Source organism: Rutidosis leptorrhynchoides, chromosome 4 (genome assembly GCF_046630445.1).
Source record: "Rutidosis leptorrhynchoides isolate AG116_Rl617_1_P2 chromosome 4, CSIRO_AGI_Rlap_v1, whole genome shotgun sequence".
Taxonomy (NCBI): Eukaryota; Viridiplantae; Streptophyta; class Magnoliopsida; order Asterales; family Asteraceae; genus Rutidosis; species Rutidosis leptorrhynchoides.
The window spans coordinates 26,098,520-26,124,511 of record NC_092336.1 but is presented as its reverse complement, the minus strand read 5'-3'; the positions used below and the strand labels follow the sequence as shown (position 1 = coordinate 26,124,511).

The 25,992-nt window shown below is 31.7% G+C and overlaps 2 protein-coding genes across 3 annotated transcripts; one reads left to right on the top strand and one right to left on the bottom strand.

Moving 5' to 3' along the window:
• Positions 1–5,958: 5,958 nt before the first annotated feature.
• LOC139904612 (probable E3 ubiquitin-protein ligase RHG1A) lies at positions 5,959–11,167 on the top strand. 2 transcript variants are annotated; one of them, XM_071886538.1, is made up of 6 exons: positions 5,959–6,100; positions 7,052–8,381; positions 9,154–9,204; positions 9,595–9,693; positions 9,772–9,906; positions 10,733–11,167. In XM_071886538.1, exons 2-6 carry the CDS (start codon positions 7,068–7,070, stop codon positions 10,865–10,867), a joined length of 1,734 nt encoding a protein of 577 aa, XP_071742639.1. In that variant the 5' UTR covers positions 5,959–6,100; positions 7,052–7,067; the 3' UTR covers positions 10,868–11,167. The 2 variants fall into 2 exon arrangements, with proteins under 2 accessions (XP_071742639.1, XP_071742640.1); XM_071886539.1 differs by having other exon boundaries at positions 5,968–6,197.
• A 1,712-nt stretch (positions 11,168–12,879) lies between these two features.
• On the bottom strand, positions 12,880–15,546 carry LOC139844197 (uncharacterized acetyltransferase At3g50280). The gene is made up of 3 exons (XM_071834411.1): positions 14,962–15,546; positions 14,509–14,871; positions 12,880–13,335 (listed from the first exon to the last, which is right to left on the bottom strand). The coding sequence occupies exons 1-3, from the start codon at positions 15,542–15,544 to the stop codon at positions 12,908–12,910; spliced, it is 1,374 nt and encodes a 457-aa protein (XP_071690512.1). The 5' UTR covers positions 15,545–15,546; the 3' UTR covers positions 12,880–12,907.
• Between the last annotated feature and the right edge of the window lie 10,446 nt (positions 15,547–25,992).

Sequence of the window (25,992 nt, the reverse complement as noted above, 5' to 3'; positions counted from 1 at the left end):
TATGTAATATATAAATTATATGTAATTATATAAATTATATATATATTATATATAATAATTAATTATGTCGACAAGTTAGTGAACAAAAATCTCTGAGCTGGAAATGCGCACCTTCGTGATCGCGGAGATGTAAGGCATAAACGCTTCGCGATAGCGGAGCCGTCTGTTTCACAAATGGCCTATAAAAGCTCGATCATTTCTGTTTCTGATTCATTCACTCACACACTCGTACAAACATAAATATATTATTATTATTATTATTATTATTATTATTATTATTATTATTATTATTATTATTATTATTATTATTAAGATTAATATTAATATTATTATTAAACTTATAGTTAGGAGTATTATTATTAATATTATTATACATAAAATATTACAACGAGGTTATGCCCAAACGATTTCAAAACAAGCTTTTCAAGCGGAATAGAGCTAAGGAAATTATGGGTTATAGCTATGGAGGTCATGGGTATTGCTTGGGGGTTATGATCATAAGTCAAAGGTCAACCTAGCGTTTATCATTTCCGTTGCGTCTACGTACTTTACTGCAATATTGAATCACAATATTGATACGTGAGCATTCATATCTTATCTTTTATATATTAATAATGTATCCATGTCTAGTGCTCGAGTATATATGTTTATGCATGCTTGTATGCTTTAATTTTATCGTTAGATAGTTTATGATGAATCACGAATTTGATACATATGCTACTGATATAAAGTATATGATATGCATGTCGTTGGAAAGCTATCGAAAAATTAATAACTTTTTAGCGTGATTTCGATGAACGGATTAAAAGATATGGTCAACTAAATTATGTTTGACGTTAATTGAACTTGTGTTTGAAACTGTAAATTAATATTTAAACAGCTTGTCTATGAGATTGATAAATTGGATTTTTAGATATTACTAATCGAGTAAATGAATTTCTATATAAGGGACGTCTCGTTTTGTTAAACAGTTGTCAAAGTTGACTGTCTTATCATGTTTTAAAGCTTTACAAACACTATAATATGATTTTACAAGTATTGGAAAACTATGTGAAATAATAAAATATTTTCGATTGCCTTGATAATTCAAATATAATATAGCTCCTGAAATAAATAATACTTTGAGTTTGATAAACTATAAATTCATTCAATTATCAAGACTTATACTATATTAATATAATAAACATGTATAGATTTAAAGATCATAGTGGGTCAGATTGACTTTTGAGATGACTTTTTTTTAACTTTTTCATGTCGATCTCGAGCATTAGGATTGTGATACACTATGACCTGACCTAGCTTGTTAGACAGTTATTGATTAACATATACTAATATAGGTTCGTGAATCCGAGGCCAACCTTGCACTTATTCAGTGCCGTCATATGCATAATTGCTACGAAATACAGTATTGTGAGTTTCATTTGCTCCCTTTTTAATTGCTTTTGAAATCTATATTTTTGGACTGAGAATACATGCACTTTATTTTAAAAACAATGGACACAAGTACATACTTAATTCTACATTGAGTTTGAACTGAAAATCCCTTAGCTTTGATAACTAGTAGCTGCCGGTTATAAGAACTGGTGGGCGCGAATAGTTGTATATGGATCCATAGGGCTTGACATCCCTGTCTGTTCCAGGTATAGAAACCCTAGCCTGAACTATAAAACAGACGTATGCTATTTAAGTTCAGTACACGTTGGTTTGCGTGTATTGTACATGTTGGTTGCATGTATGTTAAAACAGGGGTACTTATTATATATACGTTAAGTTTAGTTACCAGGGTGCTCAATTTCGTAGAATATTTTGATAAACTTTTTGGATGAAACAACTGAAATCTTGTGATCCACATTTATATACAGATTATGCGCAACATTAAAACTATGAACTCACCAACCTTTGTGTTGACACTTTTAAGCATGTTTATTCTCAGGTTCCTAGAAGTCTTCCGCTGTTTGCTTATACGTTTTACAAGCTATGTGCATGGAGTCATACATGCTTTATTCGAGAAAACTTTGCATTCACAAAATCATCACCATGTAACTTATTTTGACTGTATTGTCAACGGATGTAGTATTGTAAACTATTGTTTACGGTGATTATCTATACGTAGAAATCATCAGATGTCGAAAACCTTGGATTTATATATTCATTTATGGTGTGCCTTTTCAAAAGAATGCAATGTTTACAAAACGTATCATGTAGAGGTCAAAACGTCGCAATGAAATCGATGAATGATGTATTCGTCCAAATGGATTTGGACGGGTCATCACATGAGGCCTTGATGGTCTTAAGAATAATAATTTTTTATATACTTGATGTTCCAAACTCCATCATTATTATTATTATTATTATCTTTTCAGCATCATCATCGTCATATACAACACACACACACAAACACACACACACACACACACACACACACACACACACACACACACACATATATATATATATATATATATAGTGAAAGGATACACCTAATTTTTAAGAGAAATATAATGAACTGTCAGTAAGTCATCTTTTAATAAAATGTTGAATCATGTTGTATATATTGAATTGTTGCTGGTGTACATTTAACATAAATTATAATATAAATGTTTTTTCTCAAAGAAGATGAAATTACATCTTGCAAATAGACTTGATCGCGATACAGATTGAACTTAATCTGTAGGGAGATTCAGTTCAGATTAAGTTCAATCTGCCACATATTGAACTCAGTCAGCCCATAGATTGGGTTCAATATGTCACATATTGATTTAAATATGTGAGCAGACTGAACTCAATATGTGCCCCGTGAAAAAAAAAATTTGAAAAACAAAATTGATAAAAATCAGAAAAAATCAATATGTCATTAGATTGAAGTTCAGTATTTGGGAAGATTGAAGAACATGTGCATATGTGTGCATTCAGTCTGTGGAGTTCTCTGGTTCTCTCCCACCCTTAGTTTCTCTACGGATCCTCACCATACATATATATTGTAACACCCTATGATCGCGCCTCGCTGTAAGATTACGAATTTGCCCTTAAATTGCTTATGTGTTAATATTATGCTTTTATTTTATATAATGTTCATTATTAATTGACTATGTGGCTAGAACCAGTTTGTGACAGGGGTCACGTAACATGTTTGTTTATTTTAAATTGGACTCCGTTAGGGCCGCCTAACGACATACGAAATGTATCAGATAACTGATAAATACCCGTGTATTGTGAGGTATGGGTTTTAAACTCACTTAATTGAGTATGTACTGCCTTACAATTACTTTTTCTTTCATTTTCTAGAAACATCACCACACACTTCGTTCTTTACTTCCACCACCTACCAAACCCTTAATATCTTAATCTTGTTTTCGAGCTCAAATCAGTTACATCTTTGTGTTCCTTGTAATCTACTGATTCTTTTGAGGTAAGAATCAAAGGATTTCATGCTTTGATCTTTGAAAAAATTGTATTTTTTTTATGTAAGTTGTTCAAAGTATGATTTTGGATCAAAATCCTTTGATTTAAGTGTTGTTTTGAAGTAAATCTCGTGAGTTTGTGTTCCTACATGTTTAGTGTACAAGATGTAGTGAGTTTTGAGGTCAAAAACGAGCTCTAGAACAAGAATTGGTGAGTTTGGCTTGAAACCCGTAGCTGTGTCCAGTTTCTGCTACGGGTAAACACAGTCGGCTGAGTTTACTCTAACTCTCGATCGAAAGTCGAGACCCTCGACCGACTGAGTTGAACATCGACCGAGTGTGTCTATTAGTGACGATCGACCGAGAGACTTGACACTCGACCGAGTGTGTATTGACAGTCGACCGACTGTCTCTGACAGTCGATCGATGGTGTTTGGCAATTGAAATTTTACTAAGTGTTTTTTATAGCCGTTATGCTGCCCGTGTGTATAATTTTACTGTGAACGCTTTAACTGTTAGGGATGTGACTTTAGTATGATTTTGTATTATGTGTGTCATACGTGGGGACGTGTTAAACCATTCCGTTGAATGAAAATGTAGCTTTGTAAAGGGTGGTTAGATGTAGATCTTTTTGTTAATGATTCAGTAGTATCATCGCTATTCTCGGAATAAAATTACTGACTTGTGTTATCCTTACTTATGTGATAAAGACAGAGAAGGTTCAGAAAGATTAGACCTCTTAGAAGCTTCTGTGTTGGTATTTGGTGAGTGGGAGTAACTGGAAATTGATAGTATATAATAGCTTGTTATTCTATGATTGTCTAAGTTGTTGAGATTGACATGCTATTATTGCTAGTTAGTCATGGCTCTGTGATGACTACTTGTTATGTGATGTCTTGTGTGTTGGAGCCAGTTCGTCCCCATCATGTGGTGGCCTAGGTAGGAGAGATCAACTTGCGGGTTGAGTTCCTCATGAGGTGGCCAACATCCATGTTTGTATATATTTGTATGATGCGTTCGTCGCATGTGGATGATTTATACATTCATGGATGTGCGACGAACTTTCGGTAAGCCCTAATCCGATCAACTGGTGGTTATGGGTTCGGCCGGACCGCCGATGTCTCTGTACACTGCACTCTGGGTGATGTTTGTGTTAGATTTGATGACATGATTAATATAACTGTTGTTATGTACTATTGCATGTAGTTAGTTGCACTCACTTAGCTTCGTGCTAATTCCCCTCCATCTCCTCCATGCATGTTGTTAGCTTTTGTAGATAGTGTTTTTGGGAGAAGACGTGCATGGTGATGTTATGTTTGACTACGAAGAACTCTGATGTTTCTTTTCCCATTTAAAATTATATTTTGTTGTAATGTCACGTGATACCTGTTCGTAGTAATTTAAAATTAGTGGCAAGTTACATTGAGTTTGTGTTAATGATGTTTGTTTCAATAAAAATGGTAAAAGTAATATAATGCTTGCGCAACGTAAAAAAAATGGCGATGTCATATATATATATATATATATATATATATATATATATATATATATATATATATATATATATATATATATATATATATATATATATATATATATATATATATATTTGTGTGTGTACACGCGCGCGCTCGCAATTGGGTTTTATTTGCAAAGCTTATGTTTGCAACCACTATTTATTACATATGGCAGGAAAGGAATTACATGATAATTAAGAAGTGTTGTCAAACGGAAGTCTAAGGTCAAGTTATTTGATGATATTTATATCACTATTCGGTTGAAGCTTCTATCGATACGGTTTAAAAATTCTGTATATGTAGATAACATGAAGCAAGTACGGCAGCTTTAGGTTGTCATTGTAGTTGATCTGAGTTGGTTTGCTATCGGATGTCTTAGGTGGTTTCTGTTAGTTTTGTTTTTCTTTTGTTGCTTCACGGCTCTTTTGTTACTTATTTTCAGTCTATATCCATTCTTTTATTATTTTTAATAATATAATATATTATTCATCGAATATCACTTTAAAAAAAAAAAAATCATATACGGAGTAATATATAAGTTTTCGTATCTCTTTATATTTTTGGTTCTTTATACATGTGTGTGTTTATATATTAAATGACCATTAAATTTCCTTAAAGCTAAAAAGACTCAAATTGACACATGTTATTATTTTGACGTTTAAGGGTAAATGAATATCAATTGTGGCATTGAATTTAATTGGTATTGCATTTGAAATTTAAAATTTTGTTTGCAAAGATCTTTTAGTTTTTACCCAAAAAAGCACAATATGAAAGAAATCAAAGAAAAGACATATAAATAGCAATTGCAAGTAGTAGGGAAGGGCATAGCGTGAAAGTGAATGTAAAGGCACCAGAAAAAAGAAGGAAGAGAGGTGCTTGGCGTGAACAAGAAAACAAACACAACAACTGTTTCAAACTCAAAACATAAAAACAGCTTGAGGGATAAATTTGTAATTTTACAAAAAATAATATCTAATTAATAAATTCAAATATATTTATTACCATCTTCATTAATCCATCCATCTGTCAATGTACTACTTACACAATACACACCCACAAACAACACAACACAACACAACACAAACCCACACAATTTCTTTCATCCTTCTTTCATTCTCTCCAACCCTTTCCTTTTGTTGGTTCTTTCAATCTATCCTCAAAAAACCCCTATTTACAAAAAGGGTATCAGTTTGATCATCATCTTTGTAACTGTTTCAAATTCTTGATAATATTTAGATCCATCATCTATACAATCATTTTTCCTTTTTTTGTGTGTTTGGTATGTTGTTTATGTAATATTTCATCTGGGTTTTACGTTTATTTCAAGAAAGTTGTATTTTTTTGATGAAATACAATCAAAACCTTACGATTTGTTTGAATTTGTCTCTTGTTATCGTATATCTGCTGTTAGATTCGTGCTCTTTTTGTCATAATCTTTTGGATAGTTTGTTATTTAGCTGATTTTTGTGACTTTTCCCTCAAACTTTATTGAAATTATGTTTGATGTTTATGTGCTATCTGTATGTGTATATGAAAGTGAATTGATTTTAGATTAGGGTAAGATCCATTGTTGGTGATGTGCACTTAATTTGTTCAAATGGAGTGAATTTGACTCTAGGGTTAGTGGGTGGGGGTGTTTGGATGCTAAAGTTTTGTTCTTTTTACACTTATGTATAGGTTACATGTTATGTTATACAGATTCAAGTGGAGTCTATTTTTGACTTAAAAATTTGGGTAACTTTTTAGGCCTTATCACCGTTTTGATTATGTTTAATTCATTTTACGAGTCTATTTTCGACTTATTTGGAGTGGATTGGAATAATTATGTTTCATATAATCACTAATAACTGTTAATTCATACTAATTGAGTAATTCCTATTTGGATTGTACCATTCTATCCGATTTGTCAATTTGAGTTATGCTGTATATATCTATTGAACTTAAATTATGTGTGCTATTTTTGTGTTTATTAATCATTAAGCACAAGGTTATGTGTAGAGCTTGTTTTTGTAGATGGCTTCTGTTGTTTGTAAATTGTGCATAATGTGGTTGTAATGAATAATCAATAGTTAAATATTTCAACTGATTAGGAACTATTACTAACACATTATTGATTTTGTTTTAATTTTTTAGCTTGCTGATTGATCCAATGCAAGGGCAGAGGGGTGCGATTGGTTCGTTTCAAGAAACGTTAACCTTTGAACACGGTTCAACGTCAACTGATGCAGTTGATCAGCAAATTCGCTGGGAAAACAACTTGGAAAACTCACCATCAAATCAGCTACTCGATTATATATCTTTAGACTCACCCGAACAAGAAGATCAAAATGAAAATATATGGAATGTAGGTGAACCTAGTTCAAGTGCTGGCCCGAGTCAACCGGACCATGAGTGGCCTTCAATGATGAAAAATTGTCCCGAACCAACTTCAAGTGTGCTTTCTTTGGGCGATCATGGTTCGTCTAGTTCGCAATCGTTTTCTGACCCGTTTGGCCCGTCTTCTGACCCGTTTGACTTAGATGACCACCAGCGTTTATCTCGTAAGCGAAAAGCAGTTGAATTAAGCATTGGGCAGTCTTCTTCGGGTGTTGGAAGTTCGAGTGGTTCAAGCTCATGGCACACGGTATCCGAAAACGGCCCGTTTGACCCAACGATCCCACGTCTCGGATTGAGTGTAAACGCTGCCCCGTCCGAAAATCATCAAGAAAACGTTCATCGAAACGTGAATTCGAGGATCCTTTCGTCTCATCAACGAGTAGCAGATTTGTTACCGGCGAATAATAACAATCGGGAACGGGAATTGGATATTTCGGGCCCGTATACCTCGTTAAGACTTAACCTAAGAGGCGAGAGTTCGACAAGTCATCAGGACCAACCCGTTTTACGAATTCCGAGAAGAAATTTTCAATCCACTTCAAGATGGACTCGAAGTTCATTAAGGGCCGTACGCTCTTCAAATCTTGTAATTTCAGAAGATAGGAATGAACTCGACTCGATATCTGATCATCCGCTATTTGCAGCTCCAAGTAACACACAAAACGATGTCCAAAACGAACTCAACTGGACCCCACCAGCGGCAAACACCACCGACGGTGTAACTAATGGTGGTGGGGCCACTTCTCGAAGTGGGACCAGGTCCGGGGTGTCTTCACATTATCATCCTAGAAGATTATCGGCGTATCTTCGTAGGACTTTATCGTCTGCTGCTGATTCGGAGACGGGTGAAGGGCAAACGGACGATATTTTACCGAGAATCCCGCAAATTTTCGGTACTTCATCATCTTCATCTTCTTCACAAGATATTTCGGTTCCGCCTGCAATTGGCATTCAAGGTCATCATCATCAATCGCACTCGAGGTCTTCATTGTTGCTTGGTAGACACCTTGATGGTGCTTTAAGATTCCCTCATCTTTCACGGTCAGCTACACCTGGAAACGAAGGAAGAGGGCGGCTAGTTTCCGAGGTTTGTTTTCTATATAAATACATAACCTTAAATAAAATTTTGTTGCATGTTTTTGAATAGGATGATTTACACACACATTTTACTAATTGTTTTCTTGATTCATTTTATTTCGTGGTGTTCAAGGTAATTACTACAAAAAAGTTCCATTTTGACGATTACATTATTTTTGACGCTTTAAAATGCGAATTATTTGACATGTTTTTGACAGCTATAGGTGTCACAAAGTTTGACACTTGAAAGCGTCAAAAAGGAGTGACACTTGTGTGTTGTTTGTTTTTCGGTCGGTAGACCTTATTATGTCTTATGTCTGCGCGCTCACTCTTTGTTTTTCTGAAGACATAAGATAAAATAATATCTTATTCTGTCTACAATCTCGCAGACTTAGAAATGTGCTTCTAAGTGTTGCGGACATGATTAAGTTATTTTGCAGATATAAAAACAATTCAGTATTCAATATTAACATTATAGACATGGTCCACAGATCTTCAATAAAAACATCTTAAAAAACAAACAACACCTTAAAGTGTCAAAAAGTCAACGGCACATAAATTTTTGACGCCATATGTTTTCACACATAAAATTTTTGACACCATATTTTTTTACGCTTAAAAATTACTAAGTGTTTTTTAATACTGTAAGTGTTGCAAACTATAAAGTTTGTTGTGGTGAGTTCTGATGGTCTACAAATTAGCAATTTATTACCTTTTCATCTACGTTGAAGTTCTGTGCTACAGAAATTAATTGAAATTGAAATCGTGTTTATTTGTTGCAGATTCGCAATGTGCTGGATCTTATGCGGAGGGGTGAACCCATGCGGTTTGAGGTTATTGTTAACCCTTTTTATAGATTTTTATTTTTATTTTGAGAAGTTAGTCGTAATGCTGCTAGTTCAACTAATTTTACCAAAATGGCTTGCTTCGGGTTGTGTTTAAAATCTACTTGTCAATATATATTGTTTCACTAAAGTTTTCAAATCAGTTTCTTTGAAGAAATAAATAGTGTCATTGTAAATTTGCAATCTTGATCAACTTGCTAATTATCTAGAAATTTTTAAGTAAGACCTAAAATATGGTTTTCCGGATCTAAATAGTTGACTTATTACTGTACTGAAAACGATCCATTTTGATTTTTACTTACTCATTTCGTTAGTGAAAAATGTAACATTTTATTTGGTGTCTAAATTTTGGTGGTGGTCTGAATCTTATTATGGCAGGATCTTATGCTGTTAGATCAATCGGTCTTCTATGGGATAGCGGATATTCACGATAGGCATAGAGATATGCGTCTTGATATTGATAATATGTCATACGAGGTACTATTTTAGTTCTTCATTCTCTTTTTAATTATAAAAGAATTATTGTTAACTTTGACATCTACCCGGGACCCGCAGGAGCTACTGGCATTGGAGGAACGCATTGGAAACGTGAACACTGGATTAACCGAAGAAACAATTTTGAAGCATCTTAAGCTGAAACAGTATGTGCCCGAAATAGATCGAGCTGCAGAACCTTGCTGCATATGTCAGGTAATCACTCACTCTAAAAGCTGGTTTATTTGACCCCCTAATTAGCTAGATACTCAAATGTACAATGTTAATAGAGTTTTGCTTATATGAAATTATTTGTCTATTTAAAAAAATAGGATTGACAAATACTACTCCGTTTAAGTTGTGTGCAAACAAAGAACAACGTTGTTACAGAGTATTATGTTTTCCACTTTTAAGCACTGTTGTAACAATCCCCGATTACTCCCCAATTACTCTTATTTAAGAACACGCCAATCCGATTTTTAAAATTCCGTTTGATTAATCGGTCTCAAAATCAGATTTGTTGGTCAAAGTCAGATTCAGTTGGCCAAAGTCAAAATTGATCAACATTTTAATATGAACTTAAACTACAATTTTAGAGTTTTTGAACAAATGAATGATTATCTTTATGTTTCTAGACAATTATGCTAAACTTTATGTTTAAGGTTTTCTTCTAATTTTGCACATAATTTTGAAATTTATTATTTAAATATGCAGAAAGTCCAATCCGATTAGTCCCCAATTAATCACAAGTTGCCGATTACTCCCCCCAAAAGTCTCGACCGAGTACTCCGAGTAGCGAGTTTTGCAATGTTGTTTTTAAGCCTCTGAATTTAAAATAATCATGTTTAGTCTCTCAATAACACTTGCAATAACTACATTAGGTGCAGTTTACTGCACACAAGATTTGCCCTAAAAATAGGCAACAAATCAAGTCCTTGTTCCAGTAAGGTGTTTTTTTAGAGGTGTGTTGGTATTGTTTATACAATACACAGATTGGTGAAATCTGACCGTTTTATATTTATTTTTTATTTTTATGTTAAAGGAGGAATACAAGGATGGAGATGATCTCGGGACATTAGAGTGCGGGCATGACTTCCATTGCAGTTGCGTCAAACAATGGTTGCAACACAAGAACTCATGCCCGATTTGTAAGTCAACAGGGTTTGCCAATACATGAGCCACAAAAAGGATAGCATGAAGATTGTGAATCATCTCTTATATATCACAAGTATAAGAGGCGGTGTCTTTGGATAAATTGTTGGCAAGTAATATTCTTTGCCTATTTACCATTTAAATTTTAAAAAGTCAACTTATGTTTTTTTTTTGGTTTCCTTTTTATGATGAACCAAAGGCATAACTTATGTCATTTTTCTATTTATTTATGATCATCAAGAAGTTCAAAATGTTGTAGTTCTTTAAAATTTTGGTAATCTGAAGTTTATAACGGTTAATATGTCTAGTTCTCTAATTATATGCTTTATTTTATACAAGCTTCAGTATATATATATTTTCATCTGTTTGTTGAGATTGGATATGCTTTTAATTTGAACTTTGTCCTTCACTCCATGTGGGTCATAGTTTGACAATTTTGTTTAGACTTGGTGAAATTCTTGAAATCTGCAAATGTTTGACTTTGATTTAATGAACGTTTAGATTGATTGAAAGTTTACAGAAACTTTTATTAACTTAAGACAACTTATAGGTATTTTATTTGGCAATATCACGACGAGCTTTCATACTACCTTTAAAATGATGCTAGATATTGAATTTAACTACTCCGTATGTAAATTAGTTTAACCTTTTTAAAAAAGGTTCATATATGGGTCAAAATGAATACTGTTGTGATACTTGATACATAATTTGAAATGAATAATGGAATCATTATAGTGACCTCCTTGATTACTTATATAGACATTCCAAACAAGGCTCGTGGTCGGAATCATATACATTAATTGTTGATTCAAGTTTTGGTTGGATCTCTTCTCATCGTTAAATTTACGCCTTTCTGGTTCACAGAATTCCAAATTTTTATTGGATCTCTTGTGACCGGTCGTACTATCCAATTAAACACACACACCATTAGGTGTGTCTTCAGGGACTTTGGAAGGTTTGGTTTTAGATATTTCAGTGGTTGGGTTCTGTGTTTAGTTTATTGATGTTGGGTTTGAGTCTATTTGTGACCGTTTTGGGTAATTTCTTTGGTTTTTCTTAAGTGCAGTCCTAGGCAGATCTAGATGATGGGGTTTGCTTGTTTTGAAGATTTAGAAGGTTTAACAGTTTTTGGTGGATGGTGTTTGTTGGTTTATGGTGGGGTTGGTAGTTTAATTGGGTTTTTGGTTTGGTTGTGGGACCATTTGTTCATGTCTTTCTTATCTTTGTGTTTTTAGATTAGTCTTGCGTTGGTTTCAACCTTTCGTGGTGTTTCCTTCTCCAGTTTTTCAACTTATATCTCGTTGAAGCACCACCAACTTCGGTTGCGTCGCGGTCTCAATTTTTCGTGTGACATCGGCACACTACTCACCCGGTGGGTTCGTGTCCTCCCTCAGTAGATTCATACATTCCCTTGGTAGATTCATACAATCCTGGACATGTATGTTTGTTTTTTCATTGGCAAATTCATCCCTGAGAGGTCTCGAGTGGAGTTAGCTCCTTTCTGTCGCATGCTTTAATTTCTTGAGTAGTTTTGTGTGATGCATGTCGTTTGATTCAAAAGTTTCCAAACTAGGTGTTCGCCCTTATTTGTGAATTCGACAAAGGTAAAATGCCTGGTCGAAGGTCTAGTAGAGTAAGTAGCAGGCGTGTAGACGTTCCGTGAGATGGTCGATTGGAGACTTTGTGGTTACTAGAACTTCTAGGGTTGGATTCCGATCCCATCAGATCAGTTCACGTGTTCTCGCCATTAACTACTGTTCGGCGATGAATGGTCTGGTGTTTTTATTGACTCAAGATGTTTGAAGACAAGAGTGTTTGAAAATTTTAATTGTGTTTATGTTAGTTGTTTGTTTAATTGCAATGTATTAATGTTGTTAGGGCTCGGTTCATTTGTATGTTTTAAGTAGATCAATGGATCTATTCAAACAGACATGTTAGGTCTCGATCACATCCAACAACTTAATTTTCATAAAAGTCTCAAGAAGAGTTTTAACAACTTTATGACTAACAATAAGTCATATCAAACCAAACCCCAAAAGTTAACCAAAACATGTAATTACATGACTTAAAATGTTTCAACTTCATTAACAAGACTCATAAATTCTTCATCACATTCAAATAAAGCCATGTTTTCAGGCACCAAACACACTTCCAAATCTATGCTTCCTCCGCCCTCTCGCCCTTCGTAAAGCGTCACCTTGCCATCGAATTTATTCGCATACCCGCTCAAAATCGCTAATCCTTTCCCCAACCCGAATTCGTTTCCATACATATCAAATCTGGGCGAGCTCCCCATTTGTATGCTACTTGGATCAAAAAATTGAGCCATTTTGTATACGAACGGCTTCCTAACCCATGAATCGACATAATCCCTTATCACTTTGTCACTATGGTTAACCACCCCTTCGTGCAACATTTGTGCGACCCGCCCAACACCACGATCCAACAATTCTCCTGCCCTTAAGGTTTCTCTTACAGTTTGTATTGAATTACCTGAAAAATTTGGCAAATTTCATGAGTAATAAATAATCTCTGTATCTATATAGTCATATAAAGCTTTAAAATGATGAATTCATCATTAATCTAATTACCCTTTAATTTTCATAATGATGATTTCATAACTATATATTAATTTAATTAAAAAAAATACAAAATCTTTTATAAAAGTAAATACTAATCTCTCATAAATTGTAATTTTAATTTTTCTAAAAAATTTTAAAGGCATTTATTATTACTAATAATAATTATTATTATTAGAAATATAAATACTCAACTTTAAACGAACTTTATTATTATTATTATTATTTACTTTTAATATAATAATTATAATTATAATTATTATATTATTAATATTCAAATATGGATTCTTTTTACGAAATTAATTACGTTACATATGTATGCGAAGATACATGTCTCTATATATTTGTAAAAACAACGACAAATTTCTTAGTCAAACGGGTCATTAAAATAAATAACTTTAGCATTTACATTCACTTAATACCTAAAACATGTTATTAAATCGTTTTGTTTAAATAAACCCGTGATTTCACGGGTCTATATATATATATATATATATATATATATATATATATATATATATATATATATATATATATATATATATATATATAGTTGTTATTACACGATATAAGCTATTCATCACTTTATCAATTACAAGTGGCGATTATTTTCCGATGAATTAAGCATTTGTTCAATTGTTTCATTTACTTTTTTTGGGTCACAAAGGAAACCTCAGGCGACAACCATATTGGTACCACCACTAGCGAGTAAAATCCATGAGTGACGAGCCATTTGTTTCATTTATTTCATATTGTACTATACATTTTTATTAATTTCGTTTAGTTTAGCCGCTCTCTATTACGAGCCTCATTGGGATCTTTTTTTTGTACTTCATATTAAATTCGTTTCTTTTCAAAAACGTTTCTCATTTCTATAAAAAGTTCTCTTTATTTTCGAAAAAAATAAAAAACTACATTTGTATTAATCATGATTTATTATTTGTTTCCGAAATATATAAGTAACTTAGTAGATGATTTTCACCTAACTTAATAAATAAATAAATATCCGTGAATTATTGTGCTATGATAAATGAATTAAGCATATTGCTCGTAATATTTATACTTAAGAAAGGGGTTTTAAAATTACCAAAGTAGTTTTGTGATAAAGGTGGACATAATCGGCTCCTATTATTGATCGCCAATCTGCAACCGGTTTCTTTCTCCGGTGGAAACCGCCGTGCACGCGTGATGCACCTCCACACAACGGCGGACAAACACTGTAATGTGGATATTTTGGTCATATTGCACTCTAAATTCACTTTTGCTTTCAGCTTCGAAAGAGAATCAGATGATAAATGAAAGATCCGTTCTCTTAACAATGGAGGATTTGGTATATCGATGAATTCATCTTCATGAGTAAACGGGAGGATGAGTATCGGGTCGGATCCATCCGGGATCCATCTTTTGAGTATCGGAGGACGCGATATAGGAACAGGACTACAAAATTTTCCTGATAGATAATAAAAAAAATCAGTAATGTTTTGTATATATATAATAAAAAATCAGGGTTAATTTTGTAACTCAGTTGATTTTAAATTACCATTTTGCCCTTTCGACTTAAAAACTTCTGAAAATGAGTTGAAGAAATGCCAATAGGATGATCCATCAGCCGCCATATGGTTAATCGAACAACCGATGAATATACCATCAGTAAGCTCGGTTACTTGAATCGACAACAACGACAAATCACGAGCATCATAATCGATAGCCTTGTCGTGATCAAAAAAAGATTGAACTACTAATGGGACATCATTAGGTGTAAGGATATCATCAATAGTTAAGTTCACCTTCGCGTGGATAAATCGTGCCCCGGGGCTATTTTCGGGGTCAATAAAGACAGTAAATGAAGGGGGGCTTTCATTTTTAACCGAGGTTAAACGAGCTGCGAGAGGGTGAAAATGAGTAAGTGTGATAGCAAGAGCTTGTTTAAGGTCATCCAAGTAAGTTGTTATGTTGAAATCTTGGGTGTTTGGTAAAGGGTAAAGGAGACCTTTTTGAATGTAGTTTACAGTAATCATACAAAGATCCCATGGTGAAAAATAAGTTGGTTTATTGGTTTCTTGGGAGATGAATTCTGGTTTGATGAAGCAATCTGAAATGATTTCAACATTTTTGGATGCCATACTAAAAATAGCAATAAGTAAAATTGGTTGGTGCCAAGTAATTGTTGATGATTTTGAAGGCGAGGTTGCTTTTTATATCGTGTCCATGTGGGAGTTGGTGAAGAATTACTTAGTCAACGTATAACACAAATAATATGAAATAAAATAAAATATATGAAATAAAATGAAAAAAAATAAAATAAAATATACGAAAGTTCATAGAAGTGCCCAAATAACTTGTAAAGTAATGATATAATATAGTAATAAATATAACTGCCTAAAATGGAGTAGTTTAAAAGTTGGTAACTTTGATTATATCGTATTTTGTAGTAATTTAAAAACAACTCATTCCAAAAATATATTACATCACACTACGATGTCAATAAACAAGTTATAATCACTTGTTACCCTGACTCTTTTTAGTGGTGACTAGGGGAGGTTCGGAGAGAAAACAAGGTGATCGACTGCTCGAGGTTCAAGGTTTTCGGGGCCAAATGGTTTTTATATATATGGACATATAATTGGAGATTTGAGGAATATGTGAACTGGAGAAACATAACTAAAGCAGCGAAGACGAAACACAATAAGCACAAAAACAACAATCAATGTCTAATTAAGAAGAAATCAATGTCCACTAACGTTCTAGCAAGGCCCAAAGAGCCCTTTTAAAATGTTTATATTATTCGTTAGGGTCTTTTTAAATAACTTATATGAGCCTTTTTCACCTCGTTCTAGATACTTATTTTCTCAAGACCGGCCCTGATGGTGACGTGAAGTGAAAGTTTGTATTTTATAATGAGTGTCAAATATGAGTGAAAAGATTTTGATTAATGGAGTAAATATAATTGAGAGTGGACTTAAGAATAAATAAAATAATGATATAAAATTGATATGCTAAATTCTTCTTGGGTGTTAAGATCTCACTATGAAGATTAGATCTCTACTAACACTCTTATGGTGTTTCATTTAACGAGCGTAAATTGTGCCAACCTGAAAAAATGACAAATAGTTTAAATGTCATACATTTGAAAGAGCTTAAATTTTGTAAACAATTAGAAGTCTATAATTAATATTAATATTATTAATTATAATAATAAAGATATAGAGTTGCGTTTTAGAGTGAACGGGTGTAAAATGATCCGTGCTTTGTTGTGAAAAATATTTAACTTAAAAATTTAAACATTGTTTTAATAGTACGGAACTACGGATGACGCGCGAATTACAGATTTACAGTGAGAAATCATTTGCAGTAAAACATGGTTCCTCTATATACATTAGAGACATTTTTTAGATAATTTATAATTTTAATATGCTTATTAACACTTGATACAATTAATTAAACAAAGAGTAAATATATTTAAAAATAGTATAAAAACATTTTGATTTTTGAAAGAAAAGATGCTATGATCACCTAAAAAAAGCAAAGCAAATGGCAACGTTTGGTTTGTGAGGTACTAAAAGACCAAGAAGTGCATTCCTTTTTTGGTATAATATAGATAAAAATAAAAAATACTCTGTAGAGACGTAGATGATAGTTGGAGAGGTTTTATATGAAAAGGCCCAAATTAATCTATGTCATTTTTAAGATTAATTTATCATTTATATTTCACATATGATTTTTATATATAAGAAAGATAGTACTTATCTGTGCACATTGTCAAAATACTGTTGATATGTAATTCGATAAGTTAATTAAACGTATATATACCGTTTCATAGATTTTTCAACTTTAAATTAAATTCGGGAAACATATTAAACAACAAAAGTGGCTCAAGAGCCTTACACGAAAGATAAACAGGACTTTTTTATTTCGATATAAAAACTACAGTATCTTCTTAATATATAAGTTTTTATGCAAAATTAATTTAATTGACTCTGGTATAGAGATACTCGTATTAAAAAGCCCTAAATCCAACAAGTTTCACTAGTAGAGAGAAGTAGCAAAGGAATCGATTAGAAGACCTAGAGATCAATATCTATATTTGTTTTTTTAAGGCAAACTCACACATCTATCTGATACTAACACGAATATATACACCACGAAATGTTTCAAGCAGAACTTGAACCCTCAACCTCAAAGGTCGTAAGAGTGACCTCGATACAGCCAAAACCATTGGTTCTTTGGTAGAGATCAATTTCTATTAGTAGGGTATGTGATGACCCGTCCAAATCCATTTGGACGAACACATCATTCATCGATTTCACAGTGAGGTACTGACCTCTACATGATACGTTTTGTAAACATTGCATTCTTTTGAAAAGGCACACCATAATTGAATATCAAATTCCAAGGTTTTTGACGTTTGATGATTTCTACATATAGACAATCACCGTAAATAATAGTTTACAATACTACATCCGTTGATAATGCAGTCAAAATAAGATACATGGTAACGATTTTGTGAATGCAACGTTTTCTTGAATAAAGCATGTATGACTCTATGCACATAGCTTGTATAACGTATAAGCAAACAGCGAAAGACTTCTAGTAACCTGAGAATAAACATGCTTAAAAGTGTCAACACAAAGGTTGGTGAGTTCATAGTTTTAATGTTGCGCATAATCGGTATATAAAGGTGGATCACAAGATTTCAGTTGTTTCATCCAGAAACGTTTATCAAATTATTCTACAAGATTGTGCACCCTGGTAACTAAGCTTTAACGTTATAATAAGTACCCATGTTTTAACATACATGCAAAAGTTAACAAAAGTCATCTCAAAAGTCAACCTGACCCAATATGATCTTTAAATCTATACATGTTTATTATCATAGTATAAGTCTTGATAATTGAACGAATTTATAGTTTATCAAACTCAAAATATTATTTATTTCAGGAGCTATATTATATTTGAATTATCATGGCAATCGAAAATATTTTATTATTTCACATAGTTTTCCAATACTTGTAAAATCAGATTATGGTGTTTATAAAGCTTTAAAACCTGATAAGACAATCAATTTTGACAATTGTTTGCCAAAATGAGACATGCCTTATATATAAATTCATTTACTCGATTAGTAATATCTAAAAATTCAATTTATCAATCTCATAGACAAGTTGTTTAAATATTAATTTACAATTTCAAACACAATTTCAATTAACGTCAAACATAATTCAGTTGACCATATCTTTTAATTCGTTCATCGAAATCACGCGATTTCTAAATGAAAAGTTAATAATTTTTCGTCAGCTTTTCAAAAACATGCATATCATATACTTTATATCAGTAGCATATGTATCAAATTCGTGATTCATCATAAACTATCTAACGACAAAATTAAAGCATACAAGCATGCCTAAACATATATACTCGAGCACTAGACATGGATACACTATTAATATATAAAAGATAAGATATGAATGCTCACGTATCAATATTGAGATTCAATATTGCAGGAAAGTACGTAGACGCAACGAATATGATAAACACTAGTTTGACTTACGAACAATATCCATGAACATTACCCATAACCTCCATAGCTATAACTCATAGTTTCCTTAGCTTTGACTCATTTGAAAACTCGGTTTGAAATCATTTGAGCAGTACTTCGTCGTAGTATTTTATGTATAATACTAATAATAATAATAATATTATTACTATTACTACTGATAATAATAATAAGAATAATAATAATATTAATCTTAATAATAATAATAATAATAATAATAATAATAATAATAATAATAATAATATAAATATAAATATAATACAGAGTAATTTGTGTGTGTGTGTCGAAGCAGAAATGTGCGAGCTTTATAGAAGTTTGCTGAGATTGATCCCCATGCGATCGCATGGGTTTCATGCCCATTTGCCATGCGATCGCATGGCCAGCTGGTACGCACCTAATATGTTTTGTTTTCTTGTTTGTCGACGTATTATTCACTGTAGCAAATAGTGGTTACTGTAGCAAATAGTGTTTTACTGTAGCAAATAGTACTACTGTAGCAAAGTCGTTTTTAGTGTAGCAAATAGTGTTTTACTGTAGCAAAGTCGTTTTTACTGTAGCAAAATCCTTTTTACTGTAGCAAATAGTGTTTTACTGTAACAAATAGTGTTTTACTTGTTCATCTTAAACGTTTTAGTTAACTTATCTAAATATCAATTGAATCAATAAACGAATGTTACTATCGTTTACTAAATAACTTGAAATTATATATATGTATATATCTTTATTTAATATACATAAATCAGTTTTTAAATACGCATTGCAAGTTATTTATGAATACTTAATATTCCATCTTATTGTATGTATATATATATATATATATATATATATATATATATATATATATATACAAATAGATGTTCGTGAATCGTCGGTCAATAGTCAAAGGTTAACTGAATATATAACATTAGTTCAAAAATTTTGAGAATCAATATTACAGACTTTGCTTATCGTGTCGGAAACATATAAAGATTAAGTTTAAATTTGGTCGAAAATTTCCGGGTCGTCACAGTACCTACCCGTTAAATAAATTTCGTCCCGAAATTTGAGTGAGGTCGTCATGGCTAACAATAAAAATATTTTTATGACGAATATGAGTGGATAAATAGAGTTTTATCATTATTGACTAATATAGATAAAACGATTCGATTATGTGAAACGTACGAGTGAAGCTGTCACAAAAGGTTGAGATAGAGATTTAACTTTGGACGTAGTCACGGTGAATTTCCGGATTTCAAGGGATTTAGAGGAAAATCTTCGTAATAAGATTTCGGCAGTTAAGGAAATTAGGATCTTCTTTGGTTAAATACAATAATCTGTTTCGATTACTCTGTCGGATATTTTACTATAAATCTACTCCATTCGTTTCCTTATTTTCACAGCTCACACTTTCTATTCTTTCTCCCTTAATTCATACTTTAAAGTATTCGTTAATATGCTCCATCCAGTTCTGGTTCTTGATATACTCCTAACTTTCATATCTGTCATTCTTCTTTTTTATCTGTCGCCGGAAGAATCTATTCACTTCTACTATACTCTTAGTTTTATAGTGTTTTTAGTTCTTCAGTGTCTTTATATTGCTATACGCATCGATATACACGGTTTGTAATTTCTGGGTTGTTGTTGGGTTCTATATCTTTCCTTATTTTTCGATGTCTCTGCTTCTGTCTTTCTATAATCATTGACATCCACAGTTAATGCTCTCTCCTATTTGCTGCGATTTATACTCCCATTTTTATTTCGAAGCTTCATGCTTTTGTTTCTTTTCGCAAGTAATGGTCCAGAATTCGTAGGTATGGAGTTTCGAATAATCATAATATACAAAGCAGAAAGGAAAAGTAATAGCACGATTTGATTTGTCAAATTACCAGAATATCCAAAAAAGACGAATCATCAAGAAAAATATTTTCTTGATATGTTTAGAGGTTAAATAGAATGAAAGAGTTATGTAACATGGTTCATGATGAGGGTATGTGAAATGCTCCGTTCATATTAATTATAAACGTTTCATATTAATTGATTTCTTTGCGAGGTTTTGACCTCTATATGAGACGTTTTCAAAGCTTGCATTCATTTTAAAATAACCATAACCTTCATTATTGAATAAAGGTTTAAAAGCATAAGTTTTGATTGTCGATCAAAGACAATCTCCTCAAAATACATGTATTTTACACACATCATTACATACTTGTCAACAATATATTACAAATACAATTCCCGAATGCAAGTTTATTTATTTAGAAAAGCATGATGACTCCAAATCTTGACGTTGAGTAAACATGCAACAGCGGAAGCTTTCTAATAATCACTTGATAATAAACATGTTTAAAAAGTCAACAAAATTGTTGGTGAGTCATAGGTTTAGTTTCTATATAATAATCATAACATTTAATAAGCCACAAGATTTCATTTAATTAAATGCGACAACTGCAAAAATCATTCATACGATAAGTCACCTGGTAACCGACCTTAACATAGAGCGCTTAAGATATCTGGCATTATACATTCCACTATTCAAATGTATGACAAGAACCCTTCGAAGTACTAAAGCATTTTCACTATTAGAAAATGGGGGTGGTTGGTGCCCGTAGATCTACCTTTAGGATTCGCGTCAATTAGTGTTTTTCACTAATTCTTAGGTTACCAAGTATAATAATAATAATAAGTACAGATATCCGGTATAACAAAACAATCGTAGAATGTAGTTTCATGAACTTGTGCTTATTTTGTAAAAACATTTATAAATTTGCATGTATTCTCATCCCAAAATAATTTAGATAGTAAAAATGGGACTATAACTCACTTGTGATGATTTCCAAATAGATGGTAATAAGACTTGGCCTTTGACAAATTCACGAACCTAATAATAATATTCTTGTGTCAAGATATATATATATAATTAATATTCCATACTTATGATACTTGTGATAATTTTAATTGTCCATTGTTAGTAGTCCAATGTTCGTAATCCAATAGTCCGATAGTCCAACAATATAAATATTAAATATATATATAAATATAAATGCGTATATTGTGTTAGAATTTACTAACACTATAATATATTGTCTTAATATAATAAGACACATAATATGTATATTGTCTGAAGCAATCCACGACCCATTGTATACATGTCTCAGGCTCGATCACAACTCAAAGTATATATATTATGTTGGAATCCACTTCGACCCACAGCTAACTCGAGATTACTGCCAACGGTGTCTTATAGTTCATTCCAATAATATATATAGAAGAAGTCAAAATGATATGCCAAAACTTTGTATACGAATCCATGGTGATCAAGTCATATATATATATGGTGCCTTACGATCTTTATTAAGACTATAATATATTGTCGTAGAACTTAATCACGACTATTATAAATTGTATTTCCATAAGTTCGGGAACAAGACATGTATAAATACATGGAGGATACAAGGTAAGTTAGCTAGGATAAGGTTAGCATCCATTTTTATTAATCAAAACCGTAGCTAAAAACAAACAAAAATATCCAATTTTGTTTTACCCATAATTTCTTCGTTACAAATCCGTTTTGAGTGATTCGACTTGCCATAGTTTTGTATCGAACCGTTATTTATTAATCTAAACAAAAAAAGTATATGTTTATAGTCGAAAATACAGCTTAGGTGTCAAATACAAGAAGATAGTCATATCCGTCGTAAGAACGACATCTTGATGACTCTTTTGAAAAACATACTTCCAATTAGAGTTTAACCTTGGATTTTGGATATATTTCATATCCATATAAAATAAGATTTTTCACCAAAGTAAATCTTTTAATTCAAAGTTTAAGATAGGTTTTTAAAATCAAACCCAAAACTGTGATGACCCGGAAATTTCCGACCAAATTTAAACTTGATCTTATAATTAATTCGACACGATGAGCAAAGTATGTAATGTTGAGTCTTAAAAATTTTTGAACTGTTTAGATGGATTCATTTGACCTTTGACTGTCTCCGACGATTCACGAACTATTATTTGAAAATAGATATGTATATATAAATAAGAAGGTATAAATAATTAAATGTATATAAATATTAATAAACTAATGTACACAATAATATATTAATTAATATTTGAAATATATATATATATATATATATATATATATATATATGATTTCTATACATAATCATTAATATAGGTATAATGTAGTATATATTAAAATGTATGAAAATTTAATACTCAAAATAGTTATTATATATAACTATTAAATATTACATGAGTAATAAATTGTAGTACTAATATATTTATTTTATTACAAGATAAAATATAAATATTATATTAATATTATTATTATTATTACTTTCACTATTATTATGTATATTAATAATAATAGTAATATCAGTATACTATTATTTTAATATAAAACATATACATAGAATTGATAAATTTAGTTTTTATATCATTATTATTATAATTAATAATAAAATTATAATTTTAGCTATTATTATTATTATTATTAATATTACTAAAAGTTATTATTTTATTTAAAATTATCATTATAATGATTTTATTACTTTTATCATTATTATTAATAATATTAATATTATTTTTATATTAATAATATTATTATTATTTTTACTAATAATACTAAAAGTATTATTATTAGTAATATATTTATTAATTAAAAACATTAAAGTCAAGAAAATAAAATACGAATCTGTTAATTTCACAATCAACTGTAAATGAAATTTGTTTCTGTCGGATTAGTATATGTCTATTTCAATCATCGTTACCCGACAAAACTCGTATATTATAAATGATCTCTGCATCTTAATTAAGGAATTAAAACAGAAAATAAATAAATAAAGAGAAGCTCGCTCCCTCTGTTATTGTATCATTTAATCAAAATCTTGAAGTCGAAAGAATTTCAAAAATGTAATAATGCAGAGTTGTTAGCAATAATCCATTCAAACTACCTGTAAGTTTTCAGCTTTCCAATTCTTAAATTGAGAACGAATTTTGAAGTCAAATGTTAAATTCAAAAAGTCAAAGAAATCGTTCATTCAAAAATTCGAAGTCTGATTAATGTTTCAAGTTCAATTAACAACTCAGAAAGTTTATAACAATGATTTAGAGTATATATCATGTAGAAATATTTATCTAAAACGATCTAAAAATTGAAATTCGATTTTGAGTTCAAAGTGTTCTTGACAGTGATTATCAATAGCTTGTAATCGAGTAAATTTTCAAAATCTAAAAATGTAGTTCTGTTAGGATTCTTATACTCGAACTATCTTCAAAATTTTAGGTTTCAATTCTCTAAAATAAATTCGAATTTTTGAGTCAAAGGTTTGAATTGAAAAAGTTAACTGTGATGTTCTTCAGGAAATTCGAATTTGTGTAGTCGTTTCTAGTTAAATTGACGAGTCTGGAGTATTAGGATAATGAATTGGAAGACATTTCATGTAGGAATCTTAATCTAAAAGTGCCTAAAATTTTTTTAATCAAAGTTTGGGTATATATATATATATTTTTTTGCGAAACAGCAGCAGATGTGGCTGCTATAATTTTTTTTTTCTTCGATGCTGTTAAGATTAATACCACTACTAGTCAGTACCTCTAATTTTATTACAGAATCTAATTTATTGAGTGTCATGATTTGTTTGGATTTAGTCGATTGAATCTAAAGAAAAGAAGTAGAGATATAAATAAATCGGGTTATATATTAAGGGAATGGAGTTTAATCAGGAAAAATGAATCGGAGCCATGGTTAAGAGAGAGTTCGGATTAGCGAGAGGTCTTGAGTTCAAGTCTATTCCGGGCCATTTCTTTTTAGAAAGACTTTTGGAAGGTTCGTGAATCCAAGGTCAACCCTGCATTGTTCAGTTGTTTAATGTCGTTATATGTATTTTTACTACAAAATACATTAGGTGAGTTTCATTTGATCCCTTTTACTCTTTACATTTTTGGGCTGAGAATACATGCAAATGCTTTATTAACTGTTTTACAATATTTATATGCGTGAGTTTCATTTGCCTTTTTACCCTTTATATTTTTGGGCTGAGAATACATGCATAATTTTTATAAATGTTTTACGAAATAGACACAAGTAATCGAAACTACATGATATGGTTGAATTATCGAAATCGAATATACCCCTTTTTAGTCTGGTAATCTAAGAATTAGGGAACAGACACCCTAATTGACGCGAATCCTAAAGATAGATCTATCGGGCCCAACAAGCCCCATCCAAAGTACCGGATGCTTTAGTACTTTCGAAATTTATATCATGTCCGAAGGAGGATCCCGGAATGATAGGGGATATTCTTATATGCATCTTGTTAATGTCGGTTACCAGGTGTTCAATCCATATGAATGATATTTTTGTCTCTATGCATTGGACGTATGTTTATGAGAAATGGAAATATGAAATCTTGTGGTCTATTAAACTTATGAAATGTTTATTTATGTTAAACTAATGAACTCACCAACCTTTTGGTTGACACTTGAAAGCATGTTTATTCTCAGGTACGAAAGAAATCTTCCGCTGTGCATTTGCTCATTTTATAGATATTACTTGGAGTCATTCATGGCATATTTCAAAAGACGTTGCATTCGAGTAGTCGAGTTCATCAAGATTATTATCAAGTCAATTATAATTGGATATATTATGAAATGGTATGCATGCCTGTCAACTTTCGATGTAATGAAAGATTGTCTTTTCAAAAACGAATGCAATGTTTGTAAAATGTATCATATAGAGGTCAAGTACCTCACGATGTAATCAACTGTTGTGAATCGTTTATAATCAATATGGACTTCGTCCGGATGGATTAGGACGGGTCTTTACAGTTGATATCAGAGCGGTGGTCTTAGCGAACCATGTCTGCATTAGTGTGTCTAACTGATAAGTCGTTAGGATGCATTATTGAGTCTGGACTTCGACCGTATCTGCATATCAAAAGTTTTGCTTATCATTTTGTGTCAAAAATTACCTGCTTATCATTCTTAGAGAATCACTTACTTATCATTCTTAGTCTAGACACGTTTTACTGC